This window comes from Myxine glutinosa, chromosome 14, assembly GCF_964187855.1.
Source record: "Myxine glutinosa chromosome 14, kmMyxGlut1.1, whole genome shotgun sequence".
Lineage (NCBI taxonomy): Eukaryota > Metazoa > Chordata > Myxini > Myxiniformes > Myxinidae > Myxine > Myxine glutinosa.
Window position 1 is genome coordinate 29,280,664 of NC_136274.1, and position 23,882 is coordinate 29,304,545.

The 23,882-nt window shown below is 46.7% G+C and overlaps 1 protein-coding gene across 2 annotated transcripts in view; it reads right to left on the reverse strand.

Annotated features, from left to right (window-relative positions):
* Positions 1 to 7,650: 7,650 nt before the first annotated feature.
* LOC137439543 (uncharacterized) overlaps positions 7,651 to 23,882 on the reverse strand; it is a 49,635-nt gene continuing 33,403 nt past the window's right edge. For both annotated transcript variants that reach the window (XR_013621348.1, XM_078768133.1), the window contains exons 3-5: positions 11,497 to 11,514; positions 9,381 to 9,501; positions 7,651 to 9,226 (exon numbers count right to left, since the gene is read on the reverse strand). Coding sequence is in view for 1 of the 2 variants with exons in the window: in XM_078768133.1 (XP_078624259.1) it covers positions 9,148 to 9,226; positions 9,381 to 9,501; positions 11,497 to 11,514 (218 nt within the window). In the remaining variant the exon portion in view is untranslated. The remainder of the gene's footprint in view (positions 9,227 to 9,380; positions 9,502 to 11,496; positions 11,515 to 23,882) is intronic.

Consider the following 23,882-nt stretch of genomic DNA (forward strand, 5'->3'; position numbering starts at 1 on the left):
AACAATCATAAGCGGCCATCATAGTGTGTGGAGAACCGTAACGTGGGAAGCGTCATTGAATAGAAGTAGGTTCAAACAGGTATTTAAAAAATTTCAGATACAATCATCCTGGGGAGTAACCACGCTCGAGGTGGAGGAACAGCCAGGATACAAATGGGGGTCACCCGATTTAAGGCTACAGACACGCACACATTTAGAGGAAAGTATGTTTATGAAGTTCAGGTGTAGAGCTAGGAAACTGGGGAAAGCAGTATGTCGACATCGCAAAACTCGAAATTACAATTAAACCACAACCTCAAGATGACGCCCGAGTGAGGAATGATGAGAACACATATTGGAAAGTGGTAAGGGAGGGAGCAACAATTCAGAATAGGACTCAATGCTGGGCATGTATGAAATTTCCCCAAACTAGCACTGCTGGGATACAAATGATCGTTCTACCCCCGTCTCTTAACGATCTCTGCTCACAACCCATCGATTCCCCATGTTTTGTTACCACAGTGGAAAGAGAGGGTGTTAATAACAATAAGGGTTGTAATCGACCATTTAACTATCGCCCTTCCATGGCTGCTCATGTGGCTGATAGGCCCTCCCCCATTTGGGTTAAACCACAAAAGGGTATAGTATGCCTCCAAGAATGAATGAATGATCGTTTTAAGGCCATTTTCCCCGCTAGAGCGAGGGTTAGCCATCCAAGGATCTGGCCATTTACGTATGGGGAAATCAGAATGTGCATACACTCTCCCAGGGAAGATATGAAAGGGGGAAAATGGGATCACACTATGAGTGGTACTTCATGATAAGCACACCCACAATATAACGGCTATATTGTAGCGGTTACCACTGGATGTACATAATCGCCTTGCACCGGCCAGAACACGGCCAGACGCGCCTCTCCCGGGCATGCCCGGACTCACTGTTCCCGGGCACGCCCGAACCTCCCGGGCACGCCCGGTCTCGTCTTTCCCGGGCATGCCCGCTCTCGCCTTTCCAGGGCTCGCCCAGAGCGTCCGGGCATGCCCGCTATCGCCTTTCCAGGGCTCGCCCAGAGCGTCCGGGCATGCCCGCTATCGCCTTTCCAGGGCTCGCCCAGAGCGTCCGGGCATGCCCGCTATCGCCTTTCCAGTGCTCGCCCAGAGCGCCCGGGCACGCCCAGCCTCGACTTGCCAGGCCGCAGCCAAACACGCCCGGGCAGGTCCAGACTCGCCTTTCCAAGGCTCGCCCTTGATACCCGGGCATGCCCGGTATAGCTTTTGCCGGGCAAACTTCCCGACATAAATGTGTATATATATTGTTGCCCGAAAAACGGGCTTGTCAGAATACCTGAGCTGTTTTGTTTCAATAAAGCAACTCGGACGAATTCCGTCTTTGGTCGCGTCAATTCTTTTGACTCGCGTTGGAGTGCAGTTCCTTCATTGGTGACCTACCGACATGGATACGGCAGTGACGCTTAAACTGCCTACCTTCTGGGAGGCTCACGCGGCTGTTTGGTTCGCCCAGGCGGACTCCCAGTTCGCCCTGCGAGGCATCACCGCGGACGACACCTGCTTCCATCATGTTGTGGCGGCGCTCGGTTCCGCCACCGCGGCCCGCGCCTTGAGCCTCCTCCAGCACCCGCCGGCTGCTGACAAATACGACGCGCTGAAGACGCTCCTCCTCGGCGCTTTCGCCCTCTCACCGGCAGCACGCGCACGGCGCCTGCTTGACCTGCCCGAGCTCGGCGACACGTGCCCGTCCGAGCGCATGGACTATATGCTCTCGTTGCTCGGCGAGCACTCTCCGGCATTCCTGTTCCGGGAGCTGTTCCTCCGTCAGCTGCCTAACCCGGTACGCCTCGCCCTGGCTGGCACGTTGATCACGGATTCCCGCGCCCTCGCCAGGGAAGCCGATAAGATCTCCTCGGCGGGCCAGCACATCGGCGCGGTTACCTGGAGCCCGCCGCCGTCCGAGGCGACGCCCACGACGCCCGAGCGCCCTGCGCGGTTGGAGGCCGAACTGCCGGTGCAACTCGCGGCCGCCACGCCGCACCGCCCGCTTCCGACACGACGGCCGGGGCCTCCACCTGACCGGGCGTGGTGTTATTACCACGCCAGGTTCGGACACAAGGCTCGGACGTGCCGGCCCCCGTGCACTTTCGGCAGGTCGGGAAACGGCCGGGCCGGCGTTCATTCCCAGCCATGAGCGCCGGCCACTCGGGCAACTTGCTGTTTATTCGGGACAAAGCGTCTGGATGGCGTTTCCTGTGCGACACCGGCGCCCAACTGAGCGTCATACCTGCCTCCGAGCAGGACAGGCTGGACGCAGTTTGCGGCCCCTCTTTGGTCGCTGCTAATGGCTCGGCCATACGCACTTTCGGCCCACGCGTCGTCACCCTCTGCTTCGGCAGCCAGCGCTTTCAATGGACTTTTGTTACCGCCAGCGTCCCCGTGGCTTTGCTGGGCGCTGACTTCCTCTGCGCGCACGGGCTGCTGGTCGACGTCAAACGACGTCGCCTTGTCCACGCCGAGACCTTCAGCTCCCTGGCGTGCACAATGAGCAGCTCCGCGCCGACAGAACTGGCGTGCGCCCTCCCGGCAACGAACGAGTTCGCTCGCCTGCTCGTGGAATTCCCGGCCCTCACGCGGCCGACATTTTCGGCCGTCGCGGTGCGGCACGGGATCGAGCACCACATACCCACTACGGGCCCGCCGGTCTACGCCAGGGCCCGCCGCCTCGACCCAGCCAAGCTCGCCGTGGCAAAGGCCGAATTCGACGCGTTGGAGCACCTCGGCATCGTGCGGCGCTCCGATAGTGCGTGGGCCTCGCCACTGCACATCGTGCCAAAGCCGGGGGGTGGATGGCGCCCGTGTGGCGACTACCGCCGTCTCAATGACGCTACCACCCCCGACAGGTACCCGATCCCGCATATTCAGGACTTTTCCGCCCGTTTGGCGGGACGGGTCATCTTTTCGAAAATTGACCTGATACGGGGCTACCACCAGGTACCTGTCCGGGCGGCCGACGTCCCGAAGACGGCCGTCATCACGCCGTTCGGCCTGTTCGAATTTTTGCGGATGCCGTTTGGCCTCAAGAACGCGGCCCAGGCGTTCCAGCGCTTGATGGACGGCGTGCTGCGCGACCTGCCGTTTCTTTTCGTCTATCTGGACGACATCCTCGTCGCCAGCACGTCCCGCGCCGAGCACCTCCTCCACCTCCGAACACCGTTCGGTCGCATCAGCGAGCACGGCTTAATTGTCAACCCGGTCAAATGCCACTTCGGCGCGACGACCGTTGACTTTTTGGGCCACCGCATCACCAAGACCGGGGCCGTGCCGCTGCCGAGCAAGGTCGAGGCCATCACCACGTTCCCGCGTCCCCGTTCCATCAAGGCCCTCCAAGAGTTCCTCGGCATGGTGAATTTTTATCACCGATTCGTGCCCCGCGCTGCTCAGCTCATGCGGCCCCTTTACGAGGCCCTCCGGGGCAAGCCGGCCAAGCATGACATTGTTTGGTCCGCGGCCATGGACGCGGCCTTCGCCAGTGCCAAACGGGCCCTCGCCGACGCAACGCTGCTGGCTCACCCGGTGCTCAACGCGCCCATCGCCCTCACTACGGACGCCTCCAACTACGCGGTGGGCACCGTCCATGAGCAATGGGTGGACGGGGTTTGGCAGCCACTCGCTTTTTTCAGCCGGCAACTCCGGCCGAACGAGTTAAACTACAGCACGTTCGACCACGAGCTGCTCGGGCTATTCCTGGCCGTTCGCCATTTCCGACACCTCCTGGAGGGCCGCCCGTTCACGGCTTTCGTCGACCACAAGCCGTTGGTCTACGCAATGGCTAAGGTCACGGAGCCGTGGTCGGCCCGCCAGCAGCGCCACCTCTCCGCCGTGTCGGAGTTCACCACGGACATCCAGCACATCGCCGGCAAAGACAACGCCGTGGCCGACTGCCTTTCGCGGGCCAGCGCGAACGTGGTCCACCTCGGCGTGGACTTCACGCTCATGGCGGCCGACCAGACCACCGACGCCTCAGTGCAGGCACTCCGCGTGGCGGACACGGGCCTCCGCCTGGCCGACATCCCCTTCGCGGGCACCGTCCTGCTCTGCGACGTCTCCCAGGGCCTGCCTCGCCCCATCGTGCACGTTTCCTGGCAGCGCCGCATCTTCGCCTCCATCCACGGCCTTTCTCACCCGGGCCGGAAAGCTTCTCAGAAGCTGGTGTCGGCGCGTTTCGTCTGGCACGGCCTTCGACGAAACATCCGTGACTGGGCCAACGCCTGCACGGCCTGCCAGCGAGCCAAGGTCCACCGCCACACCCAGGCCCCGCTGGCACCTTTTGCCGTGCCTGAACGGCGTTTCGACCACGTCCACGTGGACCTGGTGGGTCCCCTGCCCCCCTCGCGGGGGTTCACCCACCTGCTCACCATGGTGGACAGGACCACCAGGTGGCCGGAGACCGTGCCCCTCACCTCCACCACCACCGCCGACGTGGCGCAGGCGTTCATCGCCACCTGGGTCGTGCGCTTCGGCGCACCAGCGGACATCTCGTCCGACCGCGGCCCACAGTTCACGTCTGAGCTTTGGGGCGCGGTCGCCCGTTCGTTGGGGGGTCACGCTGCACCGCACCACGGCCTACCACCCCCAAGCCAATGGGTTGTGCGAGCGGTTTCACCGCTCCATGAAGGCCGCACTCATGGCCAGCCTTCAGGACGACGGTTGGGCCGACCGGCTGCCGTGGGTCCTTTTGGGCCTTCGCACGGCCCCCAAGGAAGACCTGCAGGCGTCCGCCGCCGAGCTCGTCTACGGCCAGCCACTCCGCGTCCCGGGCGAATTCGTGCCTGACGCTACCAGTCCCTGGTCCGCCGCTCGCCAGCGCTCGGACCTCCAGGAGGCCGCCCGACGATTTGCCCCCGTGCCGACGTCCTGCCACGGTGGCCCCCAGTCCTACGTCCCCCCGGCGCTTCGCACAGCGGAGTACGTCTTTGTGCGTCATGACGCGCACCGGGGGCCACTCCGGCCGCCGTACGACGGGCCCTTCCGGGTCCTGCGACGGGGCGACAAGTCTTTCATCGTCGACTTCGGCGGCCGGCCGGACCGGATTTCTGTGGACCGCCTCAAACCGGCGCACATGGACGTCGACCAACCACCACGGTTGGCCCTTCCTCCGCGGCAAGGCCGCCCCCCGTCCACAGTTCCCCCCGCTCGACCACCCACCACCACGTCAGACCCCTCCCCATGACCCTCCAGGGGTCGCTTCGGCCGGGTCATCCGGACCCCCCTTAAATTGACCCTGCCGGTGCAGGTCGATTCTGGAGGGGCGTGTGTAGCGGTTACCGCTGGATGTACATAATCGCCTTGCACCGGCCAGAACACGGCCAGACGCGCCTCTCCCGGGCATGCCCGGACTCACTGTTCCCGGGCACGCCCGAACCTCCCGGGCACGCCCGGTCTCGTCTTTCCCGGGCATGCCCGCTCTCGCCTTTCCAGGGCTCGCCCAGAGCGTCCGGGCATGCCCGCTATCGCCTTTCCAGGGCTCGCCCAGAGCGTCCGGGCATGCCCGCTATCGCCTTTCCAGGGCTCGCCCAGAGCGTCCGGGCATGCCCGCTATCGCCTTTCCAGTGCTCGCCCAGAGCGCCCGGGCACGCCCAGCCTCGACTTGCCAGGCCGCAGCCAAACACGCCCGGGCAGGTCCAGACTCGCCTTTCCAAGGCTCGCCCTTGATACCCGGGCATGCCCGGTATAGCTTTTGCCGGGCAAACTTCCCGACATAAATGTGTATATATATTGTTGCCCGAAAAACGGGCTTGTCAGAATACCTGAGCTGTTTTGTTTCAATAAAGCAACTCGGACGAATTCCGTCTTTGGTCGCGTCAATTCTTTCGACTCGCGTTGGAGCGCAGTTCCTTCAATATCATTCTCTAGGGGGGGTAATAGGATCAATGAGGCAACAACAGGAGTTCAGTGTCTATCCAGCCACCTGATTCCGCCCCATGGGATGATGTTCATATGCGATGATAAAGCGTATCCCGACCTACCAGATAATTGGGGTGGCACTTGTTATCTAGGATCAGTACTCCCCGACGTCGAAAGACTAGACGATCTAGATGGCAAAATCTCTAAATAGGTGCTACAAGAGATGGATTTTGAACGAAGACAGAACAACTAAGTTACATGGAGCAGGATGGGAAAAAGTGTTAGGATTCTTCTTCCGGGGAGCAGGTACCGTTATGAGTAGCTTCTGGATAGATAAGATGGCCTTAATTTTGGAAAAGGTAGCCAACGACACCGCTACAGCCCATAACGAATTATTGGACACAGTCGTTCACATGCGCACGATTGTAATGCAGAACCGGGTAGCTTTGTATATGCTATTGGCAGAAAAAGGAGGGGTATGCGGTGTAATAGAAGGAAAATGTTGCACGTACATACCGGATCCATCCAAGGGCGTGTCAGCTGCAATAGCAAGACTAAGAAAGACTAGTCACGCGCTGACTATTGATCGCGTCTCACGTGAAAACTCTTGGAATGTCGGATGGATCGCAAATTGGTTCAAAGGATGGACAGGCACGATTGTTAAATGGTTGTTGACCGCACTTGTGGTGATAATTGGGGTAGTAATTTGGGGGGCACTAATGAAAGCCTTAGTGCTTGTATGTGTAAAGAAATATTTTTCAGGATAGACGTTGAAGAAAGCGCCAGCGAAGACCATGGTTCTTTCTGCCGACCTGAATGAGTACATGGACGAGTACATGGACGATGTGTCATTAGATAGCAATGAATATGATATCTGTGATGATTTTTTACAAAATCACCGACGGGTGCAGGACTTACCAACTCCTGTTTCTCTATATGTTTTGCAAGCTCTCAGTGCCAGTCTAATCCCCGTTGACCTAGCTTCGGATCTAACTGTCCTTGAAGATGTAGAAAAAGAACAGACCAGCCACAAGGGGCTGATTGGTGACAATATCCCCCCGCTAGATTAAGCATGGCAGCTGGATCTTTGTTCCCGGTTTTCCTAAGTCTTACATTCTCAGTCCAACGATAGAGGTTGTCGAAGGCAGGCCTACGCTGGGCCAAGGTTCTGTTGGAGATTTCCTCGGGCACGAACGGGTGTACAGAGGATGGACTACAGGTAACAAAGAAATGCCTACATGCTGACATTAAAATCGTCTCTTTGATGACATTGCCTCAAAGGAGCCAAAGGAAGGAATTGTGGGGAATTGTACCATTAAAATGATGGCAATTTGCTTTACTTACGTTACGTTATTAAATAAATAATTATTCCGTTTAGCTGAGAACAGCTCTTCTCTGATAAACGTTTGGAGCCAGGGCTAAGATTAACAATTCAAGCCGATAGGAAAGGGGATAAGATTTGAGTCTGGTTTTCATTAACAATTCAAGCCGATAAAGACAGGATGGGGCAATTCAAATTATTTATCCCTTTGAAACTGCCTTTTGTTTCGCGGAAGAATAATTAGATTAGATTTTGTATTTAAACTTAACTCTTGGTATGGTCGAGTCAGATGTTTGGAGAGTCTGAAGGCATTGTGAGTCCTTCTCTTTCCAGCATCTCCATGATTGTGTTTTTGGAATATAAATAAATCTTGTTACTCCTTTTCATCCTTGGTGGAACTTCGATTGATTCACCAACACAAACACACCCTGAAAAGAAATTGAACAAAACCATGTTCTTTCAAATACAGAGCATGCGCAGAGACAAATTTAGACACATTAACAGTCATTGAAAGTCATGCAGACGGCGCGCTAAGAAACACGGCGGCCCCAGTGGGCCTTAGTGCGCTCTGCAAAGGCAGTGTAACTGTTCCCACCACCATGTTCCAAAAACAACTGAAATTTCACAATAAAGGTTTTTTTCAATCTTGCAGTAACAAACGGAACAATACATTCGATATGTACACGCTTTTGTCTTGGTTATATGTGGCGCAGAAACCAACATGGCCATCCGGTTTGTGTTTTTGGGTTTGTGAGGTCATGTCGGCAGTTAAAGCCCGATCAATGTACAACTTGTAATCCTCACTTTCAGAGATTTCATTGAACCTTGGCTTCAGGTCAGCATTACAGGTGAAGGATTACAGTAAGTAACATACCTGGCAAGATTCCTCATTTCAGGAGCCTAACCCAAAGGTGCACCGAAATACGTGGCAAAGAGCGAAAATAAAAAAAGGCAAATAACTAAGCGAGTTGGAAAGTAATTGGCAAAAGCAACCCCTCACAACAGGCGAGAAATGGTGTGGTGACCTTGAATATGGATAATGAAGGAAGGACGTGGATGAGGTAGAAAAGGGTTGAATATTTAACGTTTGAGAGATGCTCATCAATGAGCAGATCAAAGAGAAGGAACTTGAGGAGTCAATAAAAGGCCTAACCTCGACTTGCAACGAATTTCAAAACAATTGGGAGAGTCAATTAGAATGTGCAAAACTGGGCACCAAAGGTTTTCATCTCGAATTGATGATGGCAACCCCACAGGGCCTAGCTAGAGACGGTGAAATCAGATTGTGAGGAAATGACCAATGATGTGAAGAGGAATTAAAATCAACAGGTTTGGATCACACAAGCCGTTGAAACTTGGATCACACAAGCGGATCATACAAGCTGGACGGCTTAAAGCCGTTGAAACTGAAAGTCTTTGCATGAATCAGGAGAGAGAAGCAACTTATTTTGAAAGCGAATCTAGCATCGTTGTGTCAAGCTGGTTGTTAGAAGATTACATTAGTTATGAAGTCGGTTACAGGGTTTGAAGGAGATCCGGGAATGAGTTGAGAAACCTAAATGATGGCAAGAACCCCTTACTCCAGAGGTTTTAAAGCAACAGTTTAAAACGTCACTACAAGAAAAACCTGCAGGTAGAACATGCCAGTAGAAGGCAGAACCTACAACTGGAATTTTGTGAAGTTCAGGGAAGGTTCATGGAAACTTGCCGGATTATTCTGGAATGATTCCAGAGCGGTTACAAAAATATTCTGGAAAGAATACGGAATGCTTCAAGACCAGACCTTGCAAGGGAATTTCTAGATGGCGAAGATATTGTGAAGTTTGGGGTTAAAGTTGGAATTAAAAGATGAGGGTTTGACATTTGCATTTTTCTTTTTCTTTATGTACACAGAGCACGAGCTTCCTGGTTTTGATCGTAAACTCGGATGAATCACACGTTTTCCCTTGGGGGATCCTCCATGTCAAATTTCTCGGTTTCAGCAGTCGTCACTTCCTTGCTGTCATTGAGCCTGGAAGAGAAAGTGGAAAATGTAAGTGGGCCTCACATTATCAAATAGTATGATGTTTAATTGGAACAGCAAATTGTGACCAATACCAACACGAAGAGCTCTCTTTATGTGAGACCTGTTTTGGGGTTTTGTAACAATTCCTTCCTGTACTCACGTTAACTCAGCTTTTTGCGTGAAGCACAACTGCTTTTTCTTGAATGCCCAATACAAGACGCTGCAGACCAGGGCAATGAGAAGAACTGACGTGATGATCCCAGCAAGAACCCCACCATTTCCTGCAAACAAGACAACCATAAATGGCACCTCACTCCCATAATAATTACTATCGTAGTAATCTTATATTACTAAAAGGAGCAGCATCCGCACGCATGTCCCTCACACTTTATTCTAAATAATTCCTGCTGCTGTAGAATAATATATATGGTACAGTTGGAAAGATAATAATCCATTTAGTACTTGGATCAAAACTTGGTGGTGGTTTAATCATGAAATTTAGCGTTTTTGGGATGGACAAAGAAGACCTGGAGCTTTAATGTAGTGGTTCCAATGGTTAGACAATAGGTACTACTTAGAATAAAGTGTGACAGGCATGGAAGGAGCACAAAAAATAATATACAGTGATACTTCTCGAAGCAATATAAATATTACTTCAATGGAGGAATCGTGGATGTCACCGAAACTCCAAAATTGACATGTGGCGGAAATAGCGCCACCTTTGGTGGTGGCCGGTATTACAAATCATCTTCCTTTTAATATCTTATGATATGGACTATGATATGTTGCAATCCATCCAATTTCTTTCAAAAATGACAAAAATTCGAAAGTACATTTCCATGAACGTTCCGCAGCAGATTGCCCACCATAGGTGGGCCAAGATGGGTACTCCGCCTGGAGGGTGGGGGTACCCGCTTGTATATCTATCTATAATTCCAGCAATCTCTGTGTGTGTGTGTGTGTGTCTGTGTGTGTGTTTGTTTGTCTGTGACCGCTGTTTCTCGACAACCACGGGTCCGATATACTTGAAACTTGCCAGGTATATTGCTGGGGACCCGAGGATGTGCCTTTTCAAGGTGTTAAATTAATCGCAGAAGTAGTTACCGAGCTATGTCCAAAAAACGATTCAACCAATCAGAGAGCAGCGAGCTATCACGTGTGCCGAACGTGGCGAACAGACTCTGCCTCGGATGGCACATTTGAGAGCGTATTCATTTATTTCCCGTCGGCAAACTATGTTGGCGCTATGTTGGCGTTAAACTATGTTTTAAAACTAATTAAAACTAATTTGCGATTCTTTCGCTTTCCTGCGATATGCGACCTTCCGGAGCTCCTGTGAGAGCGTGCGCCATTACGGATAGTACGGGTACGGGCATGCCATATGTTGGCGTTAAACTATGTTTTAAAACTAATTAAAACCATTTCATGTAAATAGAGGGGGGGGGGGGGGATTGTCACTGTACTCGCAAGCCGTTCGCCGTTCGCTTTGGCGTTGCGAATGGACCAAAACATTTCATAGACCAAACCATTTCATGTAAAGCGTTCGCCGTTCGCTTTGGCGTTGCGAATGAACCAAAACATTTCATGAACCAAACCATTTCATGTAAATAGAGGGGGGGGGATATAATTTTAGATATATATATAGTACGGGCATGCCCTAGTATTATACAATAGTACATGGAAGGAGCACACAAACAACAACAACCACCATAGCCATGGTGACAGTAGCAACAACACCAACAACAATGTGTTATAAAATATCATTTTTGGCCCATTTCACTTAATTTTACATCCTCATTCTGATCGAGACTCACAGATGGACATGCAATATGTTTGATAAGTACCACCTGCCCGCTATCCTTTGATTAAAACCGTCAATGAAGCCAGGTGTAAGTAAGACTAGTTACTACTATAATAATAATTATATAATGGAGAGGTGGGGGATTGAAAATGTGTCTTCTCCTCCTCCCACAAAAAAACCCCATGAACATCAACCACTTAGTTTTATTTTCTAAAATTATTCAATGTCTATATTAAAGTTTATTAATTTGACATTTGGCGAACTTGAAAATCGACCACTCACGGTACAAGACGTTGCAATATAGAATTGTAGTTCTTATTACGTGTTATTAATATATGGGGTTGAAATCACTTCAAGCAAATCAAAATGACAAATATTGAAAATCAAAATCTCTAAGGTAATCAGATCAATATATTAAATCAAACCATTAATTCCACGAATAGTAGTAGAAAGTAGAGGGATCACCCCAAAGTACCTGATGTGTCCTTTTTCTCTGCAGGGATGAGGAAAGACATAGAAGAAAGATTTGTAAATGGCACATACATTATTTTAATAGCGTAATAGCGTATGTGTCATTTAACATTAGCCAAGGCAAATTGCAGACAAGCAGGCCGAAAAAACATAATACGGTCACATGATAAACTTTCTATAATAAAAATAACTCAAATTCTCCAAACGTTTCTAAAGGTAGCGATGTCTAGTCCAGGAGGCTGCTTGCTTGCACCTATTATCCACCTGTCACCACCATAATTTCAGGGTATAATGGAGCAGGTGATAAGTAAACTGGACTATCCTACATAACAATTGTTTTAACAAAATTGGGTTCCAAGTTCAGGTCCCTCCTACTCCCATTGAATAGAGATAGAGAGATCAGAAGCTTCAGACACTCTGTTGAAAATTTCCATTAACATCAAAGGTGTACTGACATTTAAAGATTACGTCAGCACATGTAAAATCAATTTGGTCCTAGATGTGGGATAAGCCTGGTGTTAGCTTAGCGGTTAGGGTGCCGGCTTGGGATCCTAGGATCCTGGGTTCGAATCCCGGTCGATCGCTGAATTAACGCCAGGGGGGTTGACTCAGCCTGTCATCCTTCCGAGGTCGGCAAATTGAGTACCAGCTTGCTGGGATGAATGATCCACGTGTGTACCCTGGGTTAGAATAGGTACACCGTATCCCTGTGCATCGTAAGAGCGTGACCAAGGGTTGGCGTCAGGAAGGGCATACGGCCATAAAAAAAACAAAAAAACATTGCCTCAAACAGGGAACCATGATTGTCATGGGGCCCGCAAGGCTAACCCCCCGCTCTAGCGGGGAAAATGGCCTTAAAACGATCATTCATAAATATATATATATGTGGGATAGCCCACTTTACTTCTTAGAGTGAGTTACCTTAGCAACAAAAATGGCAAGGATTGTTACACAGTGGACAAAAGCATCATTTTTCACCAAAGCTTTGCCTATGTGTTACAACCAAAAAGAGGGTAAGCTACAAAAAAATCGGATGACAGGAAATGTACTTTATGACGTCACAATCTACTACCGAACTCGTAGAGCAAGTAAATGCAGAAAATAAGGTTGTGAAGCATTGTGATGAGATTCCAAGCCATAAATTGGACATTTTGAGGGTCAGGAAATTGAAGAGTGATGTAATCAATGACATTTAAGCAACCATAAGCTGATTTGCTGTCGCAGTGATGTCACTATATTCTAATTTTGTTGAAAAAAAACAAAACAACCTTCAATGTTGATGACACTCAGGCCAGTCAAACAACGGCTCAGTTATACCTCCACAATTCGAAGAAAAGATGCAAGAAAGGGGCCACTCCCAAAAAACAGTCTCCAGAGTGAGAGCCTCCACTTCCTGTCTACATTGGATTGAATATTCACACACTGACGAGGAACACAACACTTGTTGACTAACTGGCTAAACTGGGGTTGAGCATCTCCTATAGCTAGGTCCTGCAGCTGGAGAATAAATTGGCATCTGCAATGTGTGACCAGTTCACTGCTGATCAAATTGTGTGCCCATCTATTCTCAAGAATGGCCCCTTCACTGTCGGTGCACAACAACAACAGGCATTTTAAGGCCATTTTCCCTGCAAGAGTGGGGGTTAGCCTTGCGGTCCCCATGACAATGTTCTCCATTTTGCTCTATTTTCTGCATCTCCCCTTGTTAACCCCCTTGCCCGCATTTCTTCTTCGACCATCTTTAGCCAAGTCTTTCTCGGTCTTCCCCGTCCTCTACTTCCTTCTACATTCATTTCCATCACTCTTCTCAACCAGTCACTTTCATCCTTCCTCAACACATCACCAAACCATCTCAACCTGTTTCTCTTCACAGCATCCATCACAGGCTCTATTCCCATCATCTTTCGCAATTCAACATTTGTCTTCCTCTCTCTCAACGATACTCCGCACATCCATCGAACCATTCGCATTTCCACCCTTTCCAGCCTTCGTTGCTGCTCTACGTTCATTACCCATGTCTCACTCACATAAATCATAACACTTCTCACACATGCAGCATACACCTTTCCCTTCAGCTTCAATGACACTCCCCTCCTCGTCAGCACGCCACTCAGTTCCCGAAACTTCTTCCATGCACATCTCACTCGAGCAACCGTTGCCGAGTCTGATTCACCTTCTCCATTCAGCATGTCTCCAAGGTAACAAAATGTTTTCACATCGTCCAGCTTCACGCCATCTCCAAGATCCAATTCAACATATCCTCCATCTGCAGCTCCCTCTGTGCACACCTTACACTTGAATGTAGCTGCCACAATGGTTAATGACCCTCTCAAACCACTACATTTTTTATGAACCCACGGAGCGCACATTGTACATTGAATGGAATTCACTCCGACACCCTTCCTGCACACAGCACACGGCCACTTCCCAGTTTTTTCCACCTCACCACATGCTTTACCACTTGCCATCACCTTCCTTTTCCGATATTCACCTTCAGACCTTTTGTCTCCATACTCTCCTTCCACTTGTTCATCTTCTCCTTCAGTCCATCCATACTTTCTGCAATCAACACCAGATCATCTGCATACAACAACTCCCATGGTAAACCCTCCTTTACGTTCTGAGCCAGCACCTCCATCACAGCTACAAATAGTAGTGGACTTAGTACCGACCCCTGATGCACTCCCACCTTCACCTCAAACTCACCACTGTTCCCGTCCTTCATCCTTACAGCTGTGCGCGCTCTTTTGTACATTGCCATCACTACTCTGATCAACCATTCCTCCACTCCTAACTTCCTCAATGCCCATGTCACTACTTCACCTGGAACCCTATCGAATGCTTTCTCCAGATCAACAAACCCAAGAAACAACTTCTTCCTCTTCTCCATATACTTCTCCTGCAACTGCCTCACAATAAAAAGCACGTCTGTCGTTCCTCTTCCTGGCATAAATCCAAACTGCATTTCGTCAATCTTCACTTTCTTGCTTATCCTCCTCTCAAACACCCTTTCCAATACCTTCATTCCATGCTCCAATAACTTTATCGCTCGATACGAGCCACAGTCCAGAGGGTCACCTTTCCCCTTGTATAGAGGGACGAGGGTACTCAGTTCCCAATCCACAGGAATGCGGCCTTCTTTCACCACCAGATTGCAGATCTATGTCATTCTCTTCACACCCCAATTTCCCGCTGCCTTCAACATATCTCCCACAACTCCCGTCGGCCCTCCCGCTTTTCTACCCTTCATTGCTTTTATCGCTTCCTCAACTTCCTTCTCGGTTATCTTCTCTGCCGGTCCTAAAACTGGGTTACTCTCGATGTTGCCATCCCATTCATTCTCTGCATTCAACAGTATTTCCATATATCTCTTCCATCTTCCTTTAATTCCATCTGAGTCAACAACGATTTGTCCCACTTCATCCTTCAAGCAACTCACCCCCATCGCATCACACCTCTCTTTCGCTATCTGCTTTGCAATCCTGAATACCGCTCTCTGACCCTCTTCCGAATCCAAGCGTTCTCTGAACATTTTCCGACATGCCTCCTGTGCCTTTGCTACCTCTTTCTTTGCAGCCTTCTTGGCTGCCTTATAACTTTTGTGCTCTGACTTTTCTGCCCCCATACCCTTCGCCTTCTGCCACTCCTTGAACTTCTTCCTCTCCTCGTCAATCTTCTTTCCAACTTCATCATCCCACCGCCATGTTTCCGAGTGCCTCGGTGGTCCTTTTGTCCATCCACATACCTCACCAACGGCTCCCAACAGACTATCTTTCATTGACATCCAACCACTTTCAAGCTCAACCACATCATCCTCCACCATACTCAGCCTCTATTTTAATGCCTCCCTCACTGTCACCTCTTTCAACCTCCACACCTTCATTCTCGGTTGGTACTTCACCCGCCGAGCTCTCCTCGCACCTTTCACCCTTATGTCGCAAACAACCAAGTGGTGCTATGAAACAGCCTCCTCCCCCGGGATCACCTTTGTGTCCCGGAGGTGCCCCCTATCTCGCCTACGCACCATCAGGTAGTCAACGGTTGTCGTCGACCCACCTGACGTGTATGTAACAAGCTTATTATCCTCTTTTTGGAACTGAGTATTACAAATCAACAAATCAGCTCCTTCAGCAAACTCCAAAATCCTTTCACCTTCTCCATTTCTCACACCATATACATAACCCACATGAACTCCCTCAAAACCATCCATACTCCTTCCCACATGTCCATTTAGGTCTCCTCCTACCACAACAACTTCCTCATCTTTCACGTTTTCCATCAGCTTCTCTATCGCACACCAGAACTTGTCCTTCTCTTCATCGCTCCGACCAACCTGCGGAGCATATCCCGAGATGATGTTCACCAAGAGCTTTCCAATCATCATTTTCACCATCATCAACCTATCACTCACTCTAGTCACACTCACCACACTGTCTACAAACTCCTCAGAAAACAGGACACCAACACCATTCACGCCCTCCGGGCACCCTTGCCACACAAACTTGTATTTCTGTCCCTGCCTACCCTTCACCATTCTCACACCACTTCCCTTCCATCTCGTCTCCTGCACACAACATATGTCCACTCTTCTTCTGACCAATACTTCCACCACTTCTCCTGATCTCCCTGACATTGTCCCTACATTCCATGTCCCAAATCTCAGAAACCGATCTCCAGGTCGGGCATCAGACGTTTCGTCGTCATAAATGGAATGATTTCCACCCTTGCTTCGATCGGGTTCCCCACCTTGAGTTTTGACGAGCGGGAGTGGGGTCCCCTACGGGGTACTTCGGGCTGTACCCTGCCCATATGTAGTCGTAATTGTCATGGTTCTCTTTTTGAGGCAATGTTTTTATGGCCGGATGCCCTTCCTGACGCCAACCCTTTTAGTCGCCTTTTACGACACGCAGGGATACGGTGTACCTATTCTAAACCGGGGTACACACCGGGGTACACACTGTCGGTGCACTAGACAACATCCCTCGTCCACTGCAGCCAAAGGATCCTTTCATGGAAGTGGTCTACTCTGCACAGAACTTTGCAGTTGCAACTGTCAGAAATAATTTGCTTGCAGCTACAGCTCATCACTGGCACCAAGCTATCAATCTTATTCCACATCTGTGCATTTCAACTTTGAACAATGAATTACTTGCCTTGAGTATAAGTAGGGTGTTGAATTTCAATCCTAATTGCAGAATCAATGAGGCTGGTAACACTTCGTAATATTCTCTCACAAAGGCATGAGTGACAATTACAACAATGATATAGTATAAAACAGATGTGTATGGGGGGGGGGGGGGGGAGTGCCACTGTCACTGTGTTTTTGTGGGGTAATAATGACAAAACACATCGTTAATTTTTTTACATCTCAATGGAATCATTTATCACAACAGGGGAGAGGAGCGCGACTATGATGTACAATCATGTGAAAAAGTAAGTACACCCCATGTAAAGTTTTGACTTTTTCAACATATTTCAACATACAGCTATTTGATCTTCATTTCAACAATATTGATAGATTATGGTGACATAATATAACAAATATCATGAAACATTTACATTTTGTAGTCCATTGTATAATTTAAATGAACATGAATGCAAATTTCGCATGTGGAAAAAGTAAGTACACCCCTACATTTATCACGACTTCAAATACCTAAAATTAGAATCAGGTGCACCAGCACAGGTGCAAATGATTAGAACATCGTTAGAGAGGATCTTGGAGGAACCTGTCTTATTTAAATCTCAGACATTTAATTTGGTTTGCTCTTTGTTGTTGAAGTGTGCGACGTCACCATGCCTAGATCAAAAGAGCTCTCTGAGGCCTTCAGAAAGAAGGTTATCGATGCCTACGAGTCCGGGAAGGGATTTAAAAAGATCTCCAAACAATTTGAAATCAATCATTCGACTGTCCGGAAGATCATCGACAAGAGAAGATTCCAAACAACTGCCAACTTGTTCAGGCCAGGCCGCCCCAGCAAGTTCAGCCCGAGAGCAGACCGCAAGATGCTGAAAGAAGTCTCTAAGAACCCCATAATGTCCTCACGGGACCTACAGGTAGCTCTTGCCACTAATTATGTCAAAGTGCACGAGTCTACCATTAGAAAGAGGTTGCACAAATTTGATCTACATGGGAGGTGTGCCAGGACGAAACCTTTGCTGTCCAGAAAGAACATCAGGGCAAGACTAAAGTTTGCCAATGAACACCTAGGCAAAGACCAGCACTTCTGGAACAATGTGCTCTGGACAGATGAGTCAAAGGTAGAGCTATTTGGCCACAGTACCAGAAGACATGTTTGGCGAAAACCAAAGACAGCATTTGACCACAAGAACCTGATACAAACTGTAAAGCATGGTGGTGGAAATATTATGGTTTGGGGCAGCTATGCTGCATCAGGGCCTGGGCAGCTCACCATCATATAATCCACTATGAATTGTTCATTGTACAAGAGGAGGCTTGAGGATAATGTGAGGCCATCTTTCGGAAGTTGAAGCTCAACCGAAGGTGGACCTTGCAACATGACAATGACCCTAAACATACCAGTAAATCCACCAAGGAATGGCTGAAAAGAAAGAAATGGAGGGTTCTGGAATGGCCAAGTCAAAGCCCGGATCTAAATCCCATCGAGATATTGTGGGGGGATTTGAAACGAGCTGTGCACGCAAGAAAACCCTCAAACATCGCACAACTGAAAGAATTCTGCATGGAGGAGTGGGCAAAAATTTCTCCCAGTCGATGTCAGAGACTGGTAGACAGTTATAAGAAACGCCTACTTGAGGCTGTTTCTGCCAAAGGGGGCAATACCACCTATTAGAGCCAAGGGTGTACTTACTTTTTCCACAGAAGGAAATGGCATCTCTGTTAATTTTTTGTTGAATAAATTATTGCAAAGTCAATTTTTCATTGTTTTTTGTTCAATTAGATCACCTTTATCTATAGATACTGTTTAAATGAAGATCAAATATTGATATTATGTCCACATATGTTAAAAAGATTAAAAAACATTTCATGGGGTGTACTTACTTTTTCCACATGCGAAATTTGCATTTATGTTTATTTAAATTATACAATGGACTACAAAATGTAAATGTTTCATGATATTTGTATTCAGGATTGCAAAGCAGATAGCGAAAGAGAGGTGTGATGTGATGGGGGTGAGTTGCTTGAAGGATGAAGTGGGACAAATCGTTGTGGACCCAGATGGTATTAAAGGAAGATGGAAAAGATATATGGAAATGCTGTTGAATACAGAGAATGAATGGGATGGCAACATAGAGAGTAACCCAGTTTTAGGACCGGCAGAGAAGATAACTGAGAAGGAAGTTGAGGAAGCGATAAATGCAATGAAGAGTAGAAAAGCGGGTTCCATTCCATGCTCCCCTAATTTACGTAGGATTTCTTCATTCCTCAGAAAGGGCGGAACGTTACTTAAAATAACTTTAACCACGGGCGTGTCCATGAACGATACCGGAACAAATTGGTCGTTCCCCAACGTTAACCCGTTCTGCACCACGATGTCTGCAAGGCTTACTTGTGACACAAAAACCACCACTTTGTGGTTCATTCGAGACGCAGCACGAATGTTATTCATCCCGATCAAATCTCCGATTGCAAGTAGAACATCGTCCATTTGCACGTCTTCCGGCGGAACAAGGCACAGCCCATGCTTACGCGATAACCCCTCATTACTAACACGATCAGCAGTCCTTTGACTATTCCTATTTGCCATTTTTCAGCAATAAACTAAACAAACTAAACTAACAATGTTTAAATAAGGTTAAGGAAATACAAATTAATTAAATAAATAATCGGCACAATAAAAATAACCCACGTTATAAATACAGGTGACCAGAATAACCCAGAATACTCTGTTCACAGATTTTTGATATGTATATAAACTTGAATTTTATCAGCATATAAATTGTGTTGTATGTATATGTATTAGGCGTAGATGATATGGGAAAAAAGATTAGTAAAGAAAATCTTGCTGAAATTGATACCGAAAAATGTAACACCAGACTTTAACGAATATTGATTTTCATAAAACAATGAATCTATAAATGAATGTGATAGGGATAATATCCTCAATTTGTATTAATTAATTAATTGTGGGTAAAGGAATTAATTTATCGCAGTGGATTTTTAACAGCAGCCTGAAATATCCTGAGAGTGTGCATCCATAGAATTAGAAATCCCAGATTTAAAAAATTTGGTAGAGGTCTTATGTGGAAGAATACTTGCTTGGTAGATAAAAAAAGGTACTGCATGTTGGCAGCGACTTCTGCGGCCATTCAGGCCAAACAAATTGGGAGAAACTGTAATTGAATACGTAATTTACAGATGAGTATTTGGAAAGTAAAAAGGGAATTTATTGATTTGGGAGACATTTTTCGAAGGTTTATTAAAGTGTTACAATATGACAGTTGGTAAGGAAAATTATTAGATGAAAATTAGATCTGTTTATAAAATGAATTTGTTGACCCTTTGAAGTTAATTCTCCGAATTGTTGTTTAACTAGCATTTTGAGTTAAAATTGGAAATAGTTTGGTAGAGGCTTGGTTAAAACCCTTGGTTACAGTGTGTTGGAACAAATTGATAAATTATAGGATGTTGATGAGAATAGAAACAAATGTGGAACCAAGATAGAAAGACTTTTATGATGATATGAACACCGAGATAAAAAGATTGAATCAAGTAATGTTGCAAATGAGTACAGTAGAGTTAAAGATAATGGCATAACGAAAATGTTATGAATTGTCAGTTTTACAAAATCAGTGAACTCATATCACCACAGGCTACCATTTGAAAGGCACATACTAGTAGTTAACAGCATTAATTACTCTTTTTTTTTTTCTTTTTTTTTTAAAGGGGGAGGAACTGTGATAATGGATGCATTATGCATTGTTTGCTTGTTTGCAAAATTTGATGGGAATTAGATATTCCTCTTTGTGATTTTAATCATATGTACTCATTATTAATGCATTTATTTTCTTTGAGTAGTGTTAAAAAACTGCATGAGTTTAATTTTTCAAACTATATTAACCTGAAAGCAACTGTAAATGCTATTCTTAGTTTAGTAGTAATAAATACATACCTGATTTGGATATTATTCGTGTGAAGCATATAAATGAATATAACTTTTTGAATGTTTTAAGGAAAACAGCAAATTGTTGAATGTGAAGCTGTTATAAGATATACATAATTAGTTAAAACATGGTAATTTCATGTCAAGATGTACCCTACCTGATTCGGTGTGTGTGGAAAGCAGATATAGATGTGGCTGAGTGAAGAATAAGACCAGATCACATCTCAAATGGAGTGATAACGGCATTGGGAAGAAGTTCAAGAAAGAAAATTTGTGGGAAAAAATGAAGTTAATCTTGGCATACACCCTCCTTCTCAAAGAATGATGAAGGCCTTCTCCTTTGCAAGATTGGAGTTGGATGCTTACCTTCGCCAAGGAAAATTTATGTGACCATTTGCCTGCATCACACTGCAACGTATGGAAGAAAGGCGATCACTTGCTTCTGTTCGAATGCCTCGAACATTCATCACTTCAGCAATTGCGGGACGATGACATCTTACCTGCAACTTCTACTGGATGCGGTGACGTGTGTCATTGCTCCACCCATTTCCGGGGCACCAGCGCAGAGCTGTAAGTGGATGGCTGTGCTTCTTCCTCTACAACGGCTGTGCACGATTCTGCTGGTTGCTCCTGGTATGGACCATGAACAACTTGAACACCATGGTCCTAACATCGTTGTGGATGCATCTGGCATCTCTGTTCCACATCTTGCTGGTCAACCAACATCACATCAACACTTGCTGCCCACTCATGATGAGTGAGGAGGCAAGTCAACTACAACTGGACGAAGGCCTTGTTTAAGAACTACTATGGCTCACAGCAAGAGTGGCAAGGATGCTACATGCAGAGCAGGGTCAGTTTATGACTCCGCCCAGTTATCACAACAGCAGAAAATCCTACGCGAAATAGTGTAGGTGCTATGAAGACATCAGAAGAAAATGTTTCATACTTGAATTTCAAACACAAGTGATCAGCCTCTTCTTTTCAAATAGAAAGTCAACATTTGTTCTGAAGCAAAACGTATTTTCGAAGAATAATTGCCAAATGTTGCAGATGCTTTATTATTTTGGAAAGAAATGTTTTATGATCAGATTCTTCCAGGATGACGGTATATGCCTTAGGTATTGAAAATTGGATTACCAAATTTGTGGTTTGAGTATTTTGTAGGTAGTTGTTTAAATTAATTGTTTTAATTTAACAAAAGAAAAAATTGAGGAACTATAGAAGATTTCTATATTTGTTAGTGTCGACGAGTTATGCAGGTAGTCAAATTCAAACTTGTCCCTGACCTTACAAACTTAAAATTCTTTTAAAAAAACTCTCTTACAAATTTGGCTAATTTTGTACTCCCACATTTTTTTTTTAAAGCTCATATCCATAAATAGCTTTATCCTCATATAAGTTTTATCAAAAATGGAATCCCAAGGTTACTCACAATTTCCTACTATTAATTAATGGCTGCTTGTAACTCAGCACATCAAATCTTTGTATTCCATCTGCCTTGACAAAAGAGATAATCATCATAATGAAATCACATTTTTTATTTTATGGATTTTCTGGATATTTGATCCCATCCACATCAAACTATCTATTTCAAGACAGGCACACTGTCGGTTTCAGCAATCTTTTAAGAGAAAAAAAATACACAAACTCATGCATTATGTATATTTGTTTGCGTTGGAACCATTATTTGCAGATCAAGATGGGTGTCAATTTCATAAAATTTGTCCCTTAATTTTAGAAACGCAGATACACAGACAAAAAAAAAAAAAATTCTTAGAAAAACCCTATAATGTCCACATTGAAATCACCCTTTTTTCCCCCACAATAACATCCAAATTTGACAAAACACCCGTTTACATGTCAGTCGACCACTGACCTATCAATCATGCAAAACAATAGTCCGAAATTCCCACCTGATCATCATGTGACTCTTGTCACTTGGTTCCCAAAAAAAAAATTGCAAAGCAATTGTTCCAAACTCTGTAAATTCAAAAATTGTTTTGCCCAAAATGCTCCCTAAAGCCACATTTATAATTGGCAAATATGAGGCTTCCAGAATGAACTCTAATCCTGGATATTTTAATTATATGTTCCAAAAAGTGTCCAATTTCGGCATTTAATCAATTAATTATTATTTTGCTAATAAGCAAAAAATGAATCATTCTTGCTCCGAAAACTTTTCAGACACAAGAAGCATCGACAGTTACTCATGTTGGTCTAGTGATCTAATCTGTTGAGGCCATTCGTCATTTGGGATCTGCAGCAATGAAGGCCTAATCATTGTCTGAGGTACCGGTAAGCACTGGTACCCTTGATCTTGGTTTTACCCTATGAACTAGTCTCCTATTTGAATATGGACAACGTCGTCTCCAGTGTCCCATATTTACACAATTAAAACACCTATCCTTGTCATTGCCTGTTCTTTCAGGGCTACCTATCCTGTTACTTCCTTGTAGATTAGGTCTCTGATTTTCCCTTGGATCATAAGAAAATTCTCTGTACTGTTCTTTTTGGGGAGACAAATGGGAATCAGGTGGGGCAACTGTCACTTTTATTCCTACATTCGAGGGCAGTTGTGCATTTATCTCCTTCAGTGTATCCTGTGTCCTTTTTAGTTTAAGTTCTAGCTCCGTTATCCTTTCTTGCTGTTCCCATTTCCTCGATTCAACGTCCCAATGATGGAATTCCAGTCTAACCTACCGTTAGGTTCTGTCTCTTCCTAGCTTTCAGTTCTTGTCCTAATCTATCCAATTGACTTCGCTCAAATGTACCAGCTCTTGGAAACTCCTTGGCATGTCCCTTTGTCCACAAATACCAATTCTAAACCTCCCTAATGGCCTCTACACCATAATGGTTGTACATATAATATGTACAAGTACCTTTTCGTGGAATATCTGGTTCAACCTTTCTACCCTGTCAGGCCCTATTTCCCATTTCGCCTATAGGAATGTATTAGGCAAACCGCTGTGTGTACCATAAATAAAATCTGCTGGGATTATTCCACCTTATACACCGTAACCTGTGTGTTGCGTCTTCTGAGGTTGGTATGACAGTCGTTCTTCACTGGTGATTCCAGGAAGAGTCTCTCCAACTTTCAATTTATGATGGCAGCTGAGTCCAGGAACACCTCCTTTTTGTACCACCGTTTCACCAACCGATCCCCAAACTGATCGGACGGGTAAATGACCACCGATAGGTGGGGAACCATGTATCGGTCCCTTGTCACCAAAGCCAAAACACTTTTGCGGAGGCCAGGTAATTGTGTTCCCTGTCAAAAGGGCACGCCAGATATTAAGCACAA